The following is a 22,041-nucleotide window of genomic DNA, read 5'->3' on the forward strand; positions in this document are numbered from 1 at the left end:
ATTACTTTAATATCCTGCACATTATTAAGAAAGGCAGTTAGGTTGGGGTTTTTTTGCTAGTTGGGAATGCTTGAAAAATTAAATATCTTTTGATATAAATATGTAAAAGCCTGGAATTTTCCTCTTTTGCTTCACTAAAATATATGTAAGAATGTCTACAAAAGGAAATTTGGAAAAATAACCAGTTAAAGTAGGAAAACTTCAGATTTATGCTTTTAATCTTTCATGACTGGGCTTATCAAGATTCCACTGGAATTCTAAGAGAGGTAAATTGAACATTAAAATTATCCTAAATTAACTCTTCTTCAGCAAGTAAAGAATAAATAAGTACCTTTACTCAAGCGGTATCTCCTCCCTACCATAAAGCCAGAGGAATTGCCACTGTGGTTTACAATAAAGGACTGGAATGATTTAATTTCTGAATCTGTTGTAGAAATGTGAGTTAGACTTGAGAAAAACAGAAATATGGCTTTAAGTGAATTGTTAATGTTCTGTTGTATTTCTTAAGCATTTAGGTTATCTCTTGCTTTCTTCTTCTTTTGAGTCAATTGACAGTTTTTCCCCAAGTTTCCTTATAAGTTCTGCCAGATCTTCAGAATTTTGAGATTTTTCTTCAAGGAGTTCATACCGGAGACTTGAGATGTCCTGTTTAATTTCCTTCAGTTCACCTGCAACAGATGTTAGAAGATCACACTATTAAGAATCAAAGGAAAAAAACAGTGTATTGAAATATCTCACAGTTATCATGGATTTTCTCTGGATTTCTTTGTTGAAACAGAAAAAACAGATGTTCTGTTGCCCATTGGTGAATGGTGGCTTAGGGACAGGAATATGAAGATACAATTCAGGAATCAACCAAATGTGAAGGAAAAGTGTGAGAGATCACATCAGTTCACAAAACTCAAATGATCCATTAAATGGAAGCTGCTGTTCTGCTGCAAGAGAGATCATAGAATCATAGAATTGTTTAGGTTGGAAAAGTCCGTTAAGATCATTGAGTCCAACCTTAAACCTAGCACTGCCAAGTCCACCAGTAAACCATGTCCTAAGTGCCACATCTACACGTCTTTTAAATAGCCCCAGGGATGGTCTTGTTACTTGGGAAAAGAGACCGACCCCCACCTCACTACAACCTCCTTTCAGGTACATGTAGAGAGCGATCAGGTCTCCCCTCAGCCTCCTCTTCTCCAGGCTAAACAAACCCAGTTCCCTCAGCCGCTCCTCACCAGACCTGTTCTCCAGGCCCTTCACCAGCTTCATTGCCCTTCTCTGGACACGCTCCAGCACCTCAATGTCTTTCCTGTAGTGAGGGGCCCAAAACTGCACACAGGATTCGAGGTGCAGCCTCACCAGTGCTGAGTACAGGGGCACGATCACCTCCCTACTCCTGCTGGCCTCACCATTGCTGATACAGGCCAGGATGCTGTTGGCCGCCTTGGTCACCTGGGCACACTGCCGGCTCATGTTCAGCTGGCTGTTGACCAGCACCCCAAGGTCCTTTTCTGCAGATCATGCAGATTGGGAGTGCCTCAGTCCTCCTGGCCAGCAGCAAGGCCTCTCCCTGTCCAAAGAAGAGCCGTCCTCTCCTTTTTCTGCTGCACTAAATGTCTTTCCAGCATCAAAGGGGTGCAAACAGATGAGAACATTTCTGTGAAGTGCATTCATTAGCTGTTTCCAGCTGTTAAATCACACCAAAAACAGGCTGAAGCCTGTGTATCCCCATATATGAATCTCCAAGAAGAACACATATTCACATAAGAGAGAAATCATACGGGAGTGCCCCAAACCACCTGCTTCATTAAATGCAGCCTCACCATGGGAAATGCATGGGCATTACTAGAAGTAGCAACATTTTTCACAAGAAGTCATCAGATCAGTGATAGTTTCTGACGGGAGAGCAGAGACAGAAAGTCATAGCTCTTCCTTAAATTCAATTTCATGTTAATTTTACATCTTGCACTTGTAAACATTTCAAGTGGATTAAGTATTTTGGAAATATTTTTTTCAAGTGGCATATATAACCACTTTAATTAGTTTGTTTTGATTCTCTGATTAGAGGTAAACACATAATTCATCAACATACTGACCTTCATTGACTTCATCACTTTCCTTATCTATCTGAGCTTTCAGTACATATCTTTTAATGAGACGCTTCATTATTTTCTACAGAGAAAAAAGGAAGAAAAAAAGAGTCTTAGTTTGACTTTCTAGTATTGCTATGACATTTCAAAATATGAGCTCTGTTACCTTCTGTTGCATTTAGACATTTCAGTGTAGCACTTCCGAGGTTAAAGGAATATAATGTAAAAACCTCTGCTTTCATCTACAGTATATATTTAAAATTCATGATTCTGCACGTGTAGGTACATGAAAGTTAGAAAACTAAACACATCTTATGAATATTATCATTCACGAGGCTTCACCCACTACTGGAGTCTGTGGGAATGATTAATACAGTTGCAGCTTTGATCATGTAGGTGAAGCCGTCTACCCTTTATTGCTACCAGAAGATGATGACCCTGATTAGCTGTGCTAATTTCTAAACCCTTTTGCCATAAGTTTATTTTAATCTATTTTTATATTATATTTAATAAGTTATCTTTTCCCAATGTGATGTTTAGAGAAAATGGGACCCAGAACTCTAAAAGTCATTTAAGCATCTCAGCTGGGACTCATCTAGCCAAATACAGATATTTTCTAATGTAAATATACATATCTGTGGCAGTTATCTTTAATTCCCTCACGGATAGAAAAAGCAAACCCGAGTGCACAGTTCATCTCAGACAACTAAAATTTATCAAATACATTACACCATTAGAATGACTACCCTCTCTGCTAATAACAAGGGGAACCTAGGCCAGAAAACTTAGATGTAAATTTTACCTTTCCAGCAAAAAATAATTCTGCCTCTTGATTCTCCCATTAGTTCAAATCACTTGAATAGATACAAAGTATCTAATCACCTTTGAGGATCTATCTTTCTGTCTTTGGGTTTAATACTTTCATATGGTGTAACCCATGACAACACAATACTTTTTATTTTTCACTACAAGGTATAAAACATACATGGTTTATCTGTCTGCTTTTGTCTCCACAGTAACAGACCTGATCAGAGGTGGCTGTGAGGTGAATCATCCCAGATTAGTGGTTCCAGACCATCACTACAGTCATCCTTGCAAGGTCAGCAGCTGGACTGTTTATTCTAATAATCTGAGAATGTTTCAAATCAAAGCCTCACATCCTTACCTTTATAGGATAAATTTGTAATCTTAATGTCTATCACTGCATCATAATGAAATTCGCTGTGAAAAAGTCAAGGAGTTTTTGGAACAGACTTGTGCAGACATTGCATAATGTAAGAGTGGAGCAGAGCTAGCCTACCCAAGGGGAAAAACTTTCTTCCATCTTATGATTAAAAAAGGTATACTTATTTTCTGTACCCTTTTACACTCAGATGGTCTTGTTCTATTGCCCAGGCAGCTCCTGCTTCTTCCTTTCTACTGCTTTGTAGTATTACAGGATGGAAAGGAGCAGCCTCTGGACCAGAAAAGCTGAGCTTTATGTGGACTGTGCTGGGTCTCTTTATACTTAGCTGCACAAAGGCTCATTGCAGTTGCTAAGAAGGTGAAGATTAAACAGGCTGTATTGACAGCATAAAGGCTAAAAGATATTTACATGCTTGAGGTATTAGTATATACAGGTGTGGCACAATAAGCTGAGCTGCTTCAGCAGATGTCACAGGAAGATTTTGGGTTTATTTTTTTGGTTTTCTTAAGTCTCACTGTGCAGCTGAGGACACAACCTGTCCCTAAAATTAAAAACATTTTTCAAGTACTTTAAAATATTGCATTATAAGGGTAGCATTTAAGAAAGAAAAAGGAGAGAAAGCCACGCTCTGATCGTGCTGCAAATACTTAAATCATTGCACTTATTTCTGACATATACAAGGTCTGTGGATTTATTCTGGATTCATGTTGTTTAACATAAATCCAAAACTGTCCTCATGCTGTCAGTCTGCCAGTTCTACTACTTTTTGGTTTTGTTTAAAAATAAACTCTTTTTTTACCTGGTATTGCCTTGGAGGATTGTTTAAACTGTTTAAGTGGATTTCATCTGAGCTTCTTATACTTGATTGCTTCCTTTGACCAAGCTGAAATGGAAACATTATGTATAGTGCAAAATAACAGAGAAACAATATGGTTAAATTACCTCATTCATATATCGTATGACAGAACATTAACTGTTAAGCTCAATCTGGGACTATTAAATTACTGTGGTAAAGCCCTCGTACCTGTGCAGAACTTCATCACAAGAGCTGAAACAAACCCTTTCAGATGGTGATGTAGGAGAGTGAGAACTGGGAGGTTTTCTCCCTTAACTCTGCCTCTCACCTACTCCTAACATGCCCAAGGGACCAGAGCAGAGCAGCCATCTCCCTGCAGGCTTTCTCTTGCTCCTCAGGTGCACAGGAGGGGGATCTATGTCAGAAGGAAGGCAGCACTGGTGTGGCACAGCTTTGTAGGCAATGGATAAGGGAGAGTCAGGGCAGGGTGTGGGAGAAGCCAAGGAAGAAGGACAGGTGGCAGCATTACCCCTTTCCTTTCTTTCATAGCACTTGCCCGTAACTGATGTGACCTCCACTACCACAAAATACACAAGGAGTTTGCATCTTCCCTCACTTGCACTAATGGCTGAATGTAATCAGTTATGCAGTTAATGCCACGGACCACAAAATTATCAGCTGATGGTTTTGAGTAGCCTCTTCTTTACTACACATGCTGAAAGGAAAGGGCATCACTCCCTGATGAAACACCAAGGATGCAATTTGCAGGCTTCATTACTGATTCACATCTTTGAGAAGGACTACAGCATCACAAAATGGTGAACTGAGACTCAAGCTGAATGACCAGCCTGCAGTACGAGTGAATAGCAACAGGCAAAACAGAATGAATGATATTACATTAGATTGATAATGGGGCCAGTCTAATGAGCAGCAGTGCAAGAAATAAAAAAAAAAAAAAAAAAGTGAAATATAAATCAGGATTGATCTAGATGAGGAGTAAGTGGGACTGTCACTAAAAACTCTGTCATTAAACATGGTACAATAAAATTTTTATGGGTTTAAAGCACAGGGCTACCACTGCCTTGTCTCAGATCCTGTGGGATCGTGTTGTACTTCCAGTGAGGTTCTCCATGTTGGTTATCTCTGTGTCTTAATGAATCAAGCAGCTACAGATAAGCCAACTGGGGCACTTTGAAGCCTGCTAATATGTGGGATAGGCTGGGATATAGTTTGGTGGGGAGAAAGGCAGAGGAGGGTTAGATGCTTATGCAGCTGTACAGGCATGTCACACATCAAGGGAGCCCACAACACAATGCCTGATGTTAACGAAGGCTAAAGCCTTCATGTAGCCATTTCTCCTGCAACTGAAATCACTATGACCTCTTGAGGTATAACTAGAACTTCCCATGGTCGAACTTTGATAATAAATGGAAGTAGGAACATGGAATATGTGATCAATATTCATCGGATGTCAATTAGAAAACAATCAAAAACATCTCAGCAGAGAGCTTTACTTGGGCTTTGTTCTAACACATATGTACTAATACAAAGGGTAAAATAAAAAATCTTGGGAATTGTAAAAAAAGGCTGAATGAGGCACCAGATTCAGCTGTTTAACCAGCAATGAGGACATCAATTAAAATTCTCATTTCTCCCAGCTGTTATAGAGCTTGCTCCTTAAAAGTCTTCTTGTTTTGTAGAATTCCAAATAACTTTATATTCATTTTAACAGTAAAGCAAATAAGTCTTCATGAATCTGCAAACAGGGAACAATTTAAATACTTTTAGATTTTCTTTAGCATTTCATAGAATCATAGAATGATTTGTGTTGGAAGGGACCTTTAAAGATCATGTAGTCCAACTCCCCCTGCCATGGGCACAGCAATCTTTCACTAGATTAGGTTTGTACTTTGATATTTTTTTCTGAAGAAAAGATTACAGATTGATAAAATATATTAACTTGCAATTAAGATAAAGTTTACACTGAATTTGGAATTTCTTTTTATTCTTTAGAAAGAGTTCACAATATCTATATACCCATACTTTAAAAAACATTAAATATCCATTCAGAATATGTTTATTTGACTAAGCAAAAATAATAATAGAAGATATATAATAATACATAAATAGATATATAAATAATTCATATTTATCTCTAACATATTATTGAATTTGGATGGAAGTTGAATTAAAGATGTATAAAAAGAGCAAGTTATTGTTGCTTTTTCTTGCTGGAATAAATGTTTTGAATATATATTAGAAAATGTAAGTTTAAACATTTTAACTTAAACTGTGTACCTGATTTACAATAAAAATAAAAAAAATAGTGGCTAGTGAGTTTACACTACTGTGTAATCACTATGTCTTTCATGATTTTAGAACTAATAATAGTCTCTGGGGCCTCTACCTTTACTACTAGATTAAAAAGAGATCAATGTTCCTGCTTTTTCGGCTCCTGATTTCCCAATGCACAATTTTTGGAAATAGCTCAGTAGAGGAAGAGGAGGAGTATGCTTCCTCTGCACTGGCACAGTCACCCTAGCCAAAGCTGCTCAAGGGCGTGAGCTCAGGCTATAGCTATGTGGCTGGTGTCCCAGCCCTTCTGCACCTCTCACTTTTTTTGCAGCTGTGATACCACTCATGATCCTGTTACTTACCGGTTTTCACATAATCTACAATGCATCTAATTTTATTATGTATTTTTAGTATTTATTATGCATTTTAAATGTAATCTGTCATGCCAGTTACTAGTTTCAAATGTATGTTACATTGGTTCACTTCAAAAGTTAATTCAATGCTTAACTAAAACTTAATTTTCACTTGAAATAGCAAAATAGGTAATATGTGGTGAAATAAGTCAACGAGACACTGCAAACCTGTAGAACCAGACACACTGTAACATCTTTTGCTTAACTTTGACCCTTCAGCACTCTACATTTTTTGAACAGAATAATACTTTTAATTAGCTACAGACTGCACCTTGAAAGTCAGTAGGTAAGTCAGAAGTGTATAACTTCATTAAAACTGCTTATGTGTAACCGTAACAGGACAGAACATCTATTGTGCAATGCTGAATGACCACTTGGTGGCAGAGATTACCAAGATTTCATTATAACTTCCTTTCTATAGAAAATTTTTAAACTCTCTTTAAGCTTCATGCCTATGGCTTTTTTCCTCTCCCAAAAATTACTACTAGAGTAACTCTGCCTGTCACATTAATGACTGAACTAGAATTCATATTTTTCAAGTTAACATCCACACATGAGTTAACATCTACACATGAGTAACTGGAGGGGATAAAAATGTAATTTAAATAAAACAATGATATAAACCCTAACAAAAATAACTCTGCTCCAGGAGTGTTGTGTGAAAGAAGAAACACAGCATACATGGATCATTGCTCTTAGAAAAACAGCTTCTTTAAACTTGCTTCTCATTTTGTTGTTCTTTAGTATTACTTAAAATTCAGTGCAATCAGAATAGTAACGCAATTACTGTAGCTGTATTGTGTAGCACTTTGTTATGGTCTAAATCCCAGTTTTCAGAAGGAGCTGAAGACGGGAAATGACAGTAAATTGTACATGCTTGGACCAGAACGGAGGGTCCTCAGTAAGGGACTCAGTTTGTACTCCCATAACCAAAGGTCATTTGTGAAAATTTCAGAAACACGATTTTATACTAGGAAAGTAAAAGTTAACAGATTTTTTATTTTTTGAGTGGGGATTTAAAGCTATTTCAATAACTAGTTGTTCCTTACTTCTGTTCTAAAGAGCCACGTTTTAAGAAAAAGTCTTAAATACTTCATCTGCCACTATTCTGTGACTCTTAAACCATAAACTTTCTCATTCACAAGGCAATTTTTCAATTTAGAATAAAACTCAAAGTAGGTTTCTTTAACACTCTCCTTTTCCTTCATTTATTTCTCTCCTTCTTTGGTTTGAAATTCTTGTTCACTTGATGTTTGAAACATCAATTCTAGCCTGAAACAGAAGAAATCTAGGGGCTTTAATCAACAGCCTGAAAGAAAACATCTTCACAGCCTTTATTATTATATGTAGGTATGTCTCAAGAAATTAGTTTCTGGTGCACTACACTTTGAACACAGCTATGTAAACCACTCGCCGTTTAGCACTGACGGCATCTGGCTTCATTTTCTGTGAACGGCCATCATCAGGGCAGAGCTGGCTCTAGGGGCAGAATCCCCCCCTCCCATCTTAATGCTTGTATTTACACTCACCCCCGTGCTGGTGCCACTTTTGCCCTGCAGGCTCTGCAGGAGGAAGACCCACAGGCTGGGTCTGAACCAGCAAACTCAAGTGTGTGTCAACATTTCTGGGTACTGCAATGCAACGTCTTCTATCAGTAAACTTCTAGTGTCCTCCCAGGTAGGACTTGCACCAAAGCAACTGTCTCTCTCCCCAGGCACAGTTTGGCAACTGGAACAGTCTGGGGACAACAGCTTGCAGCAAGCCCACTTTGGGAGGAAAACTACTTGAACAGGGGCAAGCCGTTCCTGAATTGGCCTCAGTGCCCAGATAAGCTCCCTGCCACATTTAATTTACTTGCACAGACACAGCGACCAGGTCTGGGTCCTGGTCTTGCCAAATCTTTTCTTATCTTTGCACAACTCATTGCGTTTATAGTAACCCCTTGCTCAGTGGTCACAGCAGCACCAACCTGCTCAGCACAGGATGAGTCCAAAGTCAAAACCCACAAAGTGTGAGAATGCCTTTGAGAAGATGCCATAAAACAGCCTCAACAGTAATGAATCATCAACAGTGGGTCAAAATGTGACCCAAAAATATTTTAGTTACTTTTTAGAAGTGTGAAGGATGGCAGCATGTGATAGATTCAGATTAAATCAGCTCCACAGTATGTGGATGTCCAAAAGGTAAGTAAAAATGTCATCATCTGGCAGTATCAGGTCACCCTGATGGAAAAGCTGAGGAATGAATAGATGCGATTCAGCTGCTTTATGTTTTCAATGTAAAAGCTTTTATTTTTTTCACTTGATTTGCAGTTTTAGAGCTTCTTTTGCTGGGGAGTAAGCACATTCCATTTACCATTAGTTATACTACAATCTGCAGTGAGTGGAAAGCATGAATATTTGAACACTAAAAATTAAACCAGGAAAAAATCTGATAAATGATGGTTAATCCTCATAGTTCTCTTTCAGAGGGACTGCTGTAAAAGCAGACACAACTATTACTGTTTTATCTAGAATTGATAATTATTACACTTTGCACCTTTCTAGCTGTCTGAATTGCTAGGTTTGAATATAATTTCGGAAAGGGACGACAAAAATCCAGCTTCTTTCCTTAGGGTGTAAGAAGGGGATTTTCAAGAGTACCTGTTTTATGGGAACATAAATTTCACTTTAAAAAGTCATTAAAAACAAGCTTCTAACTTACTTATGTGCTTTTCAAAGTCACAAATTAGGTGAATTAGGAAAAAAAATTGTTTGATTTGTTGTTTCTCATTGTCACTCAATTCAAAGTTAATATGCATTTCCTTAAAGTCATGATTCTCAGTGATTATCACTTGTGGAAGCGGTGAAATTGATTTGCATCAAGCCACTTGATGAAAAGTTTTGCAAATGTTGCAGTCATTAAAAACTTGAGCAAACACAGTATTACCTCTGTTGGGTCTTAAATACATCAGGATTAGATTTCCCAAATACAAGGAAGTGAGGTCTGTGAAATGCTAGAAAAATTAGCACACATGAGACATCTGAATTAAACAGGTATCTTGATTTTGGTGACAGCATTTGTAATATCTGTGTTTGTTTTTATAGACTATTATGCATTTAACCAGAGGCAGAGGCTTGTCAGAGGCAGTGTTTTTCCCTATAGTTCCATTTTTTCTTTCTAGGATTGCAGTTTCTTTTCTCTTTTACGCTTCAACTGACAACTGTGATGTAAAACGTGCTTGTCACATTAGTGACAGAGCTGACAGACGCATGTAAATTCTTTACTGGCCCTCAGTCTAATGACCCCTGACTACAGACTCAAGAACTCCTAACCTTGAACAGGCCTCTGCTCAGACTACTGCAGACTACTGTGTATTTTAACAAAGATCCTTCCACATTAAAATTTCCATACATTACGTATTTGTTTCTCCCACCGTGACAAACCTGTCATTTCCTTTTTTTGTGCAAATGTTACCATACACTCACCTTTCCACTCACTATATCTGATCAGTTGTCTTGCAAAGCTCTTCTTCCCTATAGTGTTACAACAGTGCTAGTCTTTAAACTTCCAATACCACCTAACACCATGTGCTATGTCCCATGTTCTCCTAAAGCAATTGATTTGATTTATACCAAGACACTGCAGGAAAACCAGACTGACTAGAAACTCTTTAAATAAGCCCATGAGATACGGCAATGAATCAACTCAAGTGCTTTTTACTGCACTTGTGCAAATAAAACAGGTAACAGAATGCTTTACAATAAAAACAGGCTACATTCTCAGTGGAAGCAAAGACAGGATACAAAGGGGGAACTTAGAAACTCTGCCCAGGCAGGTGAGGAAAGACAAACCTCGCCTTAAGTTGACATTCACAAGTGCAGTAAGAAGAGCTTCTACTGCTACAATAGCAGTACAAGGCTGAACAAGGAAAATGTGGGCCTCTTGCTCAGTGGTGCAGGGGATACAGTGACAATGGACTCAGGTAAGGCTGAGGGACGTGATGCGTTCTTTGCCTCAGGCTTCACTAACAGTCTCTCAGAGCTCCATCCTTAGTGAAGGGATTCAAGGAGAAGGGGAATGACTGGCTGTGGAGGAGGGTCACGTCAGGAGTTACTTGAGAAAACCTGACCCACACAAGTTCATTGGACCCAATGGGCTGCATCCACGGGTGCTGAGAGAGCAGATGAAGTCCTTGCAAGTATCTTGTTGTCTTTGAAAGATCATGGAGATTGGGAGAGGTCACCAAAGGCTGGAGGGAGAAAAATGTCAAACCCATCTTCAAAATGATGATCTGAGCAACCACAGGCCACTCAACCTCTCTTCGGTCACTTTCAAAATAATGGATTGAGTCCTCTTGGTGCACATTTCTGGGCACGTGGAAGAGCAGATGATGATTGGGAAAAGAAAGCGTGGATTTATGAAAAGTAAAACCTGTCTGGCCATCTGGATGGCCTTCTGAGATAAAATGACTGGATCTGCAGATGAGAGGAGACCTGGAGATGTCACCTACCTTGACTTAGCAAGGGTTTTAACACTGTATCCTAGAATATTCTTACACCCACATTAGGATGTTACTGTCTGGATGGCTGGACAACTAGATGGGCAGATTCCTTGCTGGGCGGTTGTACTTAGAAGGTACCGTAGGGGTCTTGTCCTGGAACTCGCTGTTTCAAACATCTTTATCAAAGACCAGGTGTCAGAGGAGGTGTTGGAGCACACACCTGTCAAGTTTGCAGACAAAGCCAAATGGGGGGTGAGGGGGGGTGGTGGGGGGTGGTGCAGCTGATAGGCTTGAGGGCAGGGATGCCATCAAGGAGGACAGGGCTGACAAGAACCCTGTGAATTTCAGTAAGGACAAATGGGAAGGAGTAACCCTTTCAACAACACAGGCTGGGGACTGGCTGGCTGGGGAGAGGCTCTGCATAAAAGGACCTGCGGGACTTGGGGGACAGTGAGAAAGATGTTAAAAAACTGCAGCAAGTTCAGCAGAGGGTCACCAAGGTATTTGGGGCTGGAGCACTCGCCCTGTGAAGAGATATTGGGGAATCTGGGCTTGTTTGGCCTGAAGCAGAGATGGCTTCAGGCATACCTAACAGTGGCCCCCACTGTGTATGAGGAGGTCATTGAGGTGATGGAGCTGGGCTCTTCCCAGTGCTGCAGGACAGGAGGATGAAAGACAATGGACAAACTCAAATGAGAGGTAGAAGAAGCAACTTTTTCCCCATGAGGGACAGTCAGGCAGTGGCACATGCTGCCCAGAGAGGTTGTGCAGTCTCCATCCTTGTAGGTTTTCAAGACCTGACTGGATGAAGCCCTGAGCAACCTGGCCTGACCTCAGTGTCGACCCTGTTTTGAGCAGGAGGTTGGACCAGAGACCGCCTGAAGTCCCTCCCATCCTGAATTATTCTCTGATTCTGTGATAAGAAGCAGGAAGAACTGTAAATTTACAATGGTGTTTTTGGACTTAACTGATTACAAATGTAGACAAATATTTATATTAAAAAACAGTAAGAATTTCAGCTTATACGTAGTGACTGACTTCAGTATGGACCAAGTCTGTTGGGAAATTCATGAGAAAAACAGGTCAACAACAAAAATGAAGTTAAAATTGGTTTTAACTTTTAAAATTAGCAGTCAGTATACACATTGAAAAATCACCTTGTTCATCTCTGCATCTTCCTGAAAGCTCTTCTTTTGGCACAGAAATAGTTTAGAAATACATTTTTTGATTCTGAGTAGGAGATACAGCAAAGATTTTGGGCTTGGCACCAAGTTGAAGGGAACTGGAAGAGTTCTCCCTTCTTCAAAGTAAGAAAACCAAAGTTTAGCCCTTGCAAATTTCCATTCTACGTCAGCATCATCCTGCAAAACAGAAACACAGCTGTTAATACACTGTTAATACCACCTTGACTATTGAAGATGCTTTAGCTAAACTTTATGTGTGTTTTGAATATAATTGGCTGAAGTTAATCTCAAACAGATGAAGAACTTGTTTATAATATGTGAAAATCAAATTTGAATGAACGGAACTGTGCTTATTAATCCATTTAAAATAATGCAATTACAGAAGAAGAAAGTGGATTTGATTTAAACATTGGTTATTCCAGAGTGCATGCTAATAGTCTGCAATACAGGATTACAAAGACAGACCTCATTGTTTGGTGCTGTTTGTAAACACACTAAAAAGAACGAAAGCTCTGACTTCAAAGTACACTATACAGTGCCCAAGTTAAAGCTTCATGGCAACACTCAAATTCATCTGCTATGGCTTGACTGAGTAGCTGCTTGCTCAGAACACTGTCATGCTTAGTAAATAAAATGGAAATATCCTATGTTAACATAACAAAAATGTAAATCTCCCAACGAGACTACCAGATCCAATTTTTTTTTCATATTGGTCTCTTCTGTAGCAATTAGTTTATTATCTTTTTTGTGAAAAAGACATAGCATCAGAATTTTAAATTAAGATTTTATTCTATTACTTTAAACATGAAGTCAAAAAAAATTAGGTGATTCTTACCCAATTACTTCCACTTCCTGGAATATGTGATTAAATCAGGTATGCTATCGATACCATAGTTCATGTTTAACGTTTACAACAACCAAAACACTCACTTTATCCCTCCCTGTAAAGTTCAAGAGGGTTTTATGCAGAAAGAACTGATGTCATGTTCAAGGACATGACTCAATATTGCTGTAGTTGTTTTTAGAAGCTGTTTGTATTCGGTCACCACATATTTGGGTAACAGCCTGGCTTTTATTACTCTGAACCTGACTGTCTGTTCTGTGGCCTCCTGAGTCAGAAGAATCTGAACCTCCCTAGAGAATCTGTGCTGCTCTTGCTCAAGCTGGACAACACTACAGCGCCAAATCAGAGCCCAGAACCTGGGACCAGAGTGGTGTCAAACAAGAGCCTGCTGCTTTGTAGCAAGGGTGTCATCTGGGAAATGCTGCGAGGGCTTAGCTCCTGGAGATCTGCTTCCCTTTTATTCTAAACAATGTAATGACTTAGCCTTTTGTTTTCCATGGCATGCAAAAGTTCATGCTGATTTTCAGTAGCCCCACTCATTACTTTGTCAAGCAAAGTTTTGTTCACTGCAGAGAACTAAAGCAACAGTTGTTTAAATAAAATAAGAAAATCGCATGTTATAGACTTGCTTGCAAGGTCAAGGCATAGGAACAAGAACATCCTTGCAGCAAGAGGGACACTGCTCAAATAAAAACCACAAATGAGGCAAATGAAAGATTCACAAAGAAGTCACACAATGTAGCCCATCTTCCTGAGGAACATAACACAGTTCAACAGCAGTTTCTTAGCCCAGTCTAGTTCTTACTGTTGCAAGCACATGCAGCCGGGTAATTTCCAGGTGTTTTCTAATAAAAATGTACAGTGGAATTAAAATTTTCTCCTAATATATTCCAAAAGCCTATGTGTTATTTTTCTTAAATAAGATGACAACAAGAAAATTTTCTGGGAGATTTAGACAATTAGCTATAACAGTAAATGTGGTGATATTTCACCGTAAATGGAAATTTTACCTCAATTTCCTGGAATGAACTGTTGATCATTGCAATAAGCATGTTCAGTAAGACAATGACCATGGTAACATTATAGACTCCATAAAGGACATAACCAATATTTTCAATAAATTTGTGTTTATAATTGATGACAACTGATTTAACTTCCGAGAGTCCAAATATAGCCCAGAACAATGTCTTGAAACTTTCTTCAACACTGAAAGGAGAAATTGAACACATGCATATGTTACTGAAGAAAAGCAGTATATTCTTTTGTATAAATTGCTAGTTACCATTTTTATACAGTGTATCAATTTTTCCATTATCATAATGTAGAACTCTACCATAGTGATATTATGCAGAACAAGCAGACTAATTTCATAGTACAGGCTGTTTTGTAATATAAGTTTCCTAATATTTAGGACTGACAATAAAACCATCTGATTCAGTTTAGGAATTAATTATATATACATCCTCAATAGAACATTACAATGATTCACTTGTTAACTACTTTAATCTACATGCAACACACTTGCTGGTAATGTGAATGTAAATAACAAAAATAATTAACCTGTAAATACTTTATTTTAACTGCACCATTAGTTCACTTAGCAGCAATTATTTCACCGTTAATATGACTAACATTCTGAAACTGTGAAGAAGACAGAATGTCTGCCTGCAAATCAGCATTTTGCATAAAAATGAGTCTCCCAGACCATAAGCCTCCCATTGAGTTTTCGCTCTTCCAAAAATCCAGGGTAAAGGTAATAAGCCATGGTGTGGGGATACTGATTTATTTTTTTTTTTAGGTTAGTTCATTTAAATACATCTATTTCCTCTTAATCAGTTTATATATACATATATATATACACATAAACGTAAGTCCAAAACCCTGAGATATCTTTTCCTAGCTATCTCCACCTGTTTGAAGACATATTTTCTCTTGCCTTGATAAAGAAATCTCAGTTCCCCATGTCCGAAAACACGCTAGCATTGCAAAGAACATTTTGGATTTTATTGTGTTATTGTTAAGAAAAAAATGTTAGAAGAAACTTGCATTTTTTAGTTGTGAATTTACTTCTCTGCTTGTAATATTTTATCAGTATTCCATCTGTGAGTTGTAGTTTTACATACTTTATCTTTTTTGTGAAATAATAATACTAAAAAAGTAGTAACAAATTTTTGCCCCTTGGCCAAGTTTATTTCCTGGCTGAGTACACATCATAACAGCTACAGCTTGAATATCATGACAGCCAGAAATTAAGTGGGCAAGGACTGCAAGGACTGCAGAGCATGGAAAAGAATGAGTTTCTACTCAAGTGATTTATCTTAAAATCACAGCTAGAAATGAGAGGCATGACAAATGTATAACAAATAACTCCTGACAGACAGAGTACCTTCAGAATTTCTATTCTTATGGTGAGAGAAGAAAAAAAGAATAGCCAATGAAATAAAAAGTCAAAAAAATCCAGGAAGGGGCAGGAATATATTTTTGTCTCTCAAGATGGACTAGGTTATTGCCATTGGAAACTATGGAGAGCCAGAGCTTAAAAGAGGGATTAGATTTACTTTTTTGACTAGGAAGAATATACAAAGTTGTCTGAACTAATTACGAATGTTTCATAGTGTGTGTCACGCTGTAGTGATTAGCCTGCTTCAACTACAGATGACAGTGGCACTTTATGGAGGAACCAGCCTTGCTCCCATGTGCTGCAGGGACCCTCTGTGCTGCTCTCTGAAGTGCTGGTGCCGACCGCCCTCGCAGGCAGGACGCTGTCCTGCAGGCCCAGAGTCTGACCCAGTCTATGTCCCGAAATCCCTGAACAACCCCAGGAACAAGCCCTGTGCATGCAGCGCTAGTACAGATTGCACTGCCAGGTCATCTGACATATGTACAGTACTGTGTAAGGGGTCTGAGGTACTTCTGGTTTTTTATAAGCCTCCCCAGCCTAATGCAGCCCAGGAGGCTGTTGGCCTGCTTTGCCACAAGGGCACATTGCTAGCTCAAGGTCAACTCGGGGTCCATCAGGCCCCCAGGTCCTTTTCTGCCAAGCTGCTTTCCAGCAGCCCCAGCCTGTCCTGGTGCCTGGGGTTCTTCCTCCCCAGGGGCAGGATGTGGCATTTCCCTGAGTCAAACTTCACGAGGTTCCTGTTGGCCCATTTTTCCAGCCTGCTGAGGTCCTTCTGAGTGGCATCACAACCAGCTGGCCTATCAGTCACTCTTGTTCACCCATACAGGCCTCCAGGCACCTTTGCTTGGTTTCCTGCCCATTGAGATGGACCAATCTTGAGAGCTGAAAAGGCAATTCTTGAAAATCAATCAGCTTCCCTGGACTGCCCTTCTCTTCAGGGCCTTATCCCATGCGATTCTTTCCTGAACAGCCCAAAGTCTGCACTCCTGAAGTCCAGCATTGTGGTCCTGCTATTTGCTGTGTTCTCTGTTCTCAGGAACCTGAACTCCACCATCTCAAGGTCAGCTAAGGCTGCTGTCAGCCTTCACATACCCAACCAGTTCCTCCTTGTTTGTAGAAGTCAAATGTTACAAAGCTCCTCTCTGTATCAGCTCCTCCATCACCTGTGTCAGGAAGTTATTGTCAACACCCTCCAGAAACCTCCTGGACTGATAGTGCCGTGCCGTATTGTCCCTTCAGCAGGTATCAGGGTGGTTAAAAATCCCCATGAGGACCAGGGCCTGCAAGTGTGAGGCTTCTTCCAGTTGTCTGAAAAAGGGCTCATCTAATTCATCTTCCTGATTAGGCATTCCAGAGCAGACATCCACTATAAAATCATGCATGTTGGTCTGCCCTCTAATCCTGACCTAGGCTCTCAGTGGTTTATCGTCTATCCCTAGGCAGAGGTACAAGCATTCCGGTTGTTCTCTCACATAAAGGGCAACTACATCTCACCTTCCCAGCCTGTTTTACCTGATTTATCATAGTATTGTTGGGATCAAGAGCTGATCCTCTGATTTCAAATATATCCTTTAAGCATCAGAACAAGAGAGAAAATTATTACCTAATCCAAGACAAAGAAATTTTTAAGAGATGCAAACCTTATAAAACAATTAGTAAACTTAATACACACAATGGAAGCAACTGACTTTCCATAAAAATAGCCCACAACCATTACAGTTTTATCAGTTGTACTTACGTTGTGAATGCTTCATTTTGTTTTGCCCCCAGATAGTAGGAATAGAGATTAAACATGCCTATCATGAAAGCCACAAACACCATGATAAATATCACCATGAACTTGAAGATGTCTTTCACAGTTCTGCCAAGTGATATCTGCAGAGGTCCAAAGCTTTCATTAGCTGGTAAGATGTAGGCTATTCTGGAGAAACTTAATACTACTGCAATTGCATACAGGCCTTCAGATATGATCTGAGGATCGGATGGATCCCAGTTTATTCTGGCTAGAAACAAAAGATGAGAATTTCTGTCAGTATTTCAAGACATCTGTATGTATCTATGGGAGGTCTTTCTGGAACAGTAGCTGGAGGTGAGGGAAGAAACCCTGGGCAACTCAAACAGCACTAGTCACTTACATTTAGCCAATTGAATTGAGCCAGGTAGTGCTAAAACCATTTCACAGCTCCACTAACTGTATTGATTAGATCTCCATCGATTATAAAAGTGGGCTGTAAGATTCCTAAGGTAACTTTTCAGGAGATGAATCCCAGCCTATTAGAGAATTTAAGTAAAATTCAGCTTACAGTGTCAGGTGATGAAAAGTGAATAACTTAAATTAGAAATGTGATTTGTTTGAGCTACCCAAACCAGTTTGGATGTGGGGATCTGGAATCATTAAATGCCATCCACAACCCCAAAACTGTAGGAACAATAATGTTTCTCTACTTTTTCTCTTTACTCCATCTTTTTACTCATAGCAAAATGGTAATGGCCCTTTCCTGGCATACACCAAACACCTATTTCCATCACCTTTTCTATCAATCTCTTCTGTTGAAGGTAATCCACTTGTGTGATTTACTTGAACGTCCTGAGTGAATGTGACACTGCTGTTCAATATGGAACACTTTCAACTGCAGAAGAGAACATTCAGGTTCAAACCTGTACTTAAAGAAACATTCACAGAAAAGTGTCAGAAGAAGAAATCCAAAACAATACCCTCCAGAATATTTCCTTGCTGGAGATTAAGGCATTCTCTGATGATGTGGGAGGCTTAAATTTAACTCACTATCGTGCTTCAGGCAAAGAGGTTAACCTGGGATGGGTTTCCTGCATCCCAGAAGAGTGTTGTTATCTGTGTTTACACTACTGTAAAGCCAGAAAATTAAACAAGTAATTTATAGTGCAATGAAGGCAATTGCTGGCATGTGGAAAAATTCTAATTTGAGCTGTTAACTAACAAAGCCATTTAATAAAAAGTCAGTTATTTGAACAGCTTTATAATATATCCATACCAAATGATGCTGAGCATTATTCAAAATGTCCTTACATACAACAGAAAATTGTATTCCTCAAGGAACTTACTGCCATGCCAGTATTCATGTATCATGACAAAATAATGAATGAATCTGGTTTTAGGCATAACAAGGCTCAGTCAGCACATATTTATTGCCTTTCTAGCTGCTGTGTGTTTCTTGCAGGTATGTGCACATTCTTTTGTTTATTGAGCACCTAACTGTAAAGCCTACTACACACTATATTCAAATGGGAAAATGTCTGTATGGCCAAAGACGGCACATTTTCACATAAGCAGACGTGTTAGCTTTACCTTAAATTTCACAGATAACTAAAATCAAAGATGGCAGATGTTTCAGTATGGGCTAGTAGCCAGATGTCTTTCAGGTTTCCAGATGAGCTGTATTATCACAGAAAGTTTGAGGTGGGAAGGAACCTCTGGACCACCTGGTCCAACACCCCTGCTCAAGCAGGGCCACCTAGAGCCAGTTGCCCAGGATCACATCCAGATGGCTTTTGAGTATCTCCAGGGATGGAGACTCCACCACTTCCCTGGACAACCTTTGCCAGTGTTCAGTCACCCTCCCAGTAAAAAATTGTTTCCTGGTGTTCAGAGGGAAACTCCTGTGTTTCAGTTTGTGCCCATTGCCTCTGGTCCTGGCACCAGGCACTGCTGAAAAGAGCCTGGATCTGTCCTCTTTGCACCCTCCCTAGAGGCATTTATAGACATTGATGAAATCCTTCCTAAGCCTTCTCTTCTACAGTCCCAATTCTCTCAGTCTTTCCTCCTAGAAGAGATGCTCCAGCCCCTTCATCATCTTTGTGGCCCTTCATAGGTCCTTCTCTCCAATATGTCCATGTCTCTGTTGTACTGAGGAGCCCAGCACCGGACACAGTCCTTCAGCTGTGGCCTCACCAGGGCTGAGCACAGGGGAAGGATCGCCTCCCTCAACCTGGTGGCAATGCTTTGCCTAGTGCAGCCCAGGATACCACTGGCTTTCTTTGTGGTAAGGGCCCATTGCTGGCTCGTGTTCAGCCTGGTCTCCAAGTTATGTTTGCTAGCCTATGATAAAACCTGTGGCATTAAATATTCACTATTAAGGCTATCCATGTTAGCACTACATATATGTTCTCCAAGCAGACTTCAGTGTACCTGCATACACTAAAAAATGGATCCGATCTGCTTAAGTGCATCACAAAGTCACAACTCATGACTGATGCCAATGGAAACTGCCTTGCTAGATGATACAGTATTATACAGCATAAATGAGTTGCAAGACTTGTGCTTGTCACACCCAGAAACTCTGAACATAAACAACAGTCACGGTTTGCAAATTCTTCAAGTGGGTGTTACTGAAAACTGAATAAATATTTAACTAGTTGCTTTTATAACTTACGTGAACATTGCAACTTTCCAGTAAAATTATAAGACTAAAATTTAATGGATTTCAGAATATATATATTAATTGTTCTGCTTTTTCTACAGCCTGGATAATGAAGAAATGCAAACTTATCGGAAACAGTATTTGAAGCATGGAATAGAGAAAGAAACTGATATAATTCAGTATCTAGAGAAAAATATTTAATAAAGGGAAGAGAAATGTGATAGTGTTGTGAGTGAACACAAGTAAACAGAGCTTAATTTTTTCTCATTCGGGCAAAATATCTTCTAGTCACTTGTCATAAATACCAAGAAAGTTTATGAACATTTTTATCTCTTACTGGTAGAGTGGATTGAGAAATATTAAAATAATATAACAGAGTCTCTGAGCAAAGAATACATAAAAGATATATTGGTTATGTCAGCAAAACAGGTTTAAGAACTTCCTGCATCTTATTGCTTAGTTCTGCCCCTGCATTACAGCACATCGTGTTCACAGTTGCACCAAGGCAAGCGTTTGCAGGATAGCGTTGTGTAACTGAACAGATGAAATGACCTGGATCAAAATAATCTTGAAAAGGGGTAGGGTGACAGTGTTGTTATTTTGATCTTAGATCATTTCAGTGCCTGATGTCTAGAACAGTCCCCAAAGAGATGTACAAGCATAGCCAAGGGAACGGTGACCAAACAGTAGGGATAAGAAAAAGAAGGGGTGGGAATTTCTTAACCAGTACATTGTGGAACAAAGTGTTGGAGACTTATTAATAGAAAATCAATTTATCTTGGCCCAAGAAGTAAATCTTAATCATGCGCAATCAACTCACCCAAGGTATAGTATTTTATGTTGGGCTCCAGTGTTGGACTTGTCAGATCTTTCATATTAGCATCAACAAAGTTCTGGGCTCTGGACGCATGCCAAAAGGCCATAAACCTTGCTATGAATGATGCTGCAAAAATTGCTAACATACCAAAATCAAGCATATTCCATAACTCAAAAAGGTATTCCTTTGGACCTTGAGACCAAATTTCTTTACATTCGGACCATATCATGCCTGTATAAGACAGAACAGAGAAAACAGTGTGTTCTTTTATCTTCACGTTTGTTTTATTTGATGTTTTATTATGTACAGGATATGCTCTCGGCTGCAGTCAAACTCAAAACAATTTTGGTCAGTGGGAGTTCGAACACAAACTAAAATCCTTGAACCTGCCAAGTCATATACATTCCAGTATTTCTTTCTCATGTGAGTAATAACAACAATCTTTCATACTGCTTTTTCCTGTGCAACTACAAAAGCTTTCAAAGAGAAGAATGGGATGTGAATGTTACCATCTGTTACAGACACAGGAAGAGATGGAAAGAGCAGAAGTGCTCTGGCATGATCATACAGCAGTGGTAGAACTAATAGCAGAACTCACACTTTCTTATTTGCAGAGTATCCTGGGTACAGTCTCTTTTACTGAAATTGCAAATATATGCAACAAATGAGCATGAAAGTAAGAATCAGACCTAATGCTTCTTCAATAGGGCAAAGGTATCTATCTGTTTCATTCCTAATTATTCTCCCTTAATAATAAAATATAGGAGTACAGTATTAGTTCACGGCACCTTTTCTGTGGAACAAATCCTTTTCCTTTTCAAGATAAAATTTATTTAATCATGAACTACATTTCTAGGATTCTAAAAACAGCTAATAAAAAACTGAATTGGAATAATGTCACTATTTTTTGCACTTGTCAAACTGTCTGAAGGAACTTTTCATCATTTTCAGATAAGGGCAATTATAATGTTAATTACAGTAATTAAATTCAGTCCTACATCTGTATGCACTGAATCAATTTTTCATAAATGGTCTTACATATGACACTGAAATATATAAAAATAGATAAATTGGCAAACTAGAACTTCAAATTGGGAAAGTATTATTTACTCCTTTATTATCAGATGAAAACATTGACATTTAT

General features: G+C 39.1%; 1 protein-coding gene across 1 annotated transcript in view; it reads right to left on the bottom strand.

The window, feature by feature from the left end:
* Positions 1 to 516: 516 nt before the first annotated feature.
* TRPC6 (transient receptor potential cation channel subfamily C member 6) overlaps positions 517 to 22,041 on the bottom strand; it is a 99,503-nt gene continuing 77,978 nt past the window's right edge. The window contains exons 6-12 of the mRNA XM_086481751.1: positions 20,901 to 21,128; positions 17,422 to 17,686; positions 14,293 to 14,488; positions 12,412 to 12,615; positions 4,067 to 4,150; positions 2,088 to 2,163; positions 517 to 668 (exon numbers count right to left, since the gene is read on the bottom strand). Of these exons, the coding sequence (XP_086337877.1) occupies positions 517 to 668; positions 2,088 to 2,163; positions 4,067 to 4,150; positions 12,412 to 12,615; positions 14,293 to 14,488; positions 17,422 to 17,686; positions 20,901 to 21,128 (1,205 nt within the window). The remainder of the gene's footprint in view (positions 669 to 2,087; positions 2,164 to 4,066; positions 4,151 to 12,411; positions 12,616 to 14,292; positions 14,489 to 17,421; positions 17,687 to 20,900; positions 21,129 to 22,041) is intronic.

Source organism: Leptosomus discolor, chromosome 1 (assembly GCF_034619465.1).
Source record: "Leptosomus discolor isolate bLepDis1 chromosome 1, bLepDis1.hap2, whole genome shotgun sequence".
Classification (NCBI taxonomy): domain Eukaryota; kingdom Metazoa; phylum Chordata; class Aves; order Leptosomiformes; family Leptosomidae; genus Leptosomus; species Leptosomus discolor.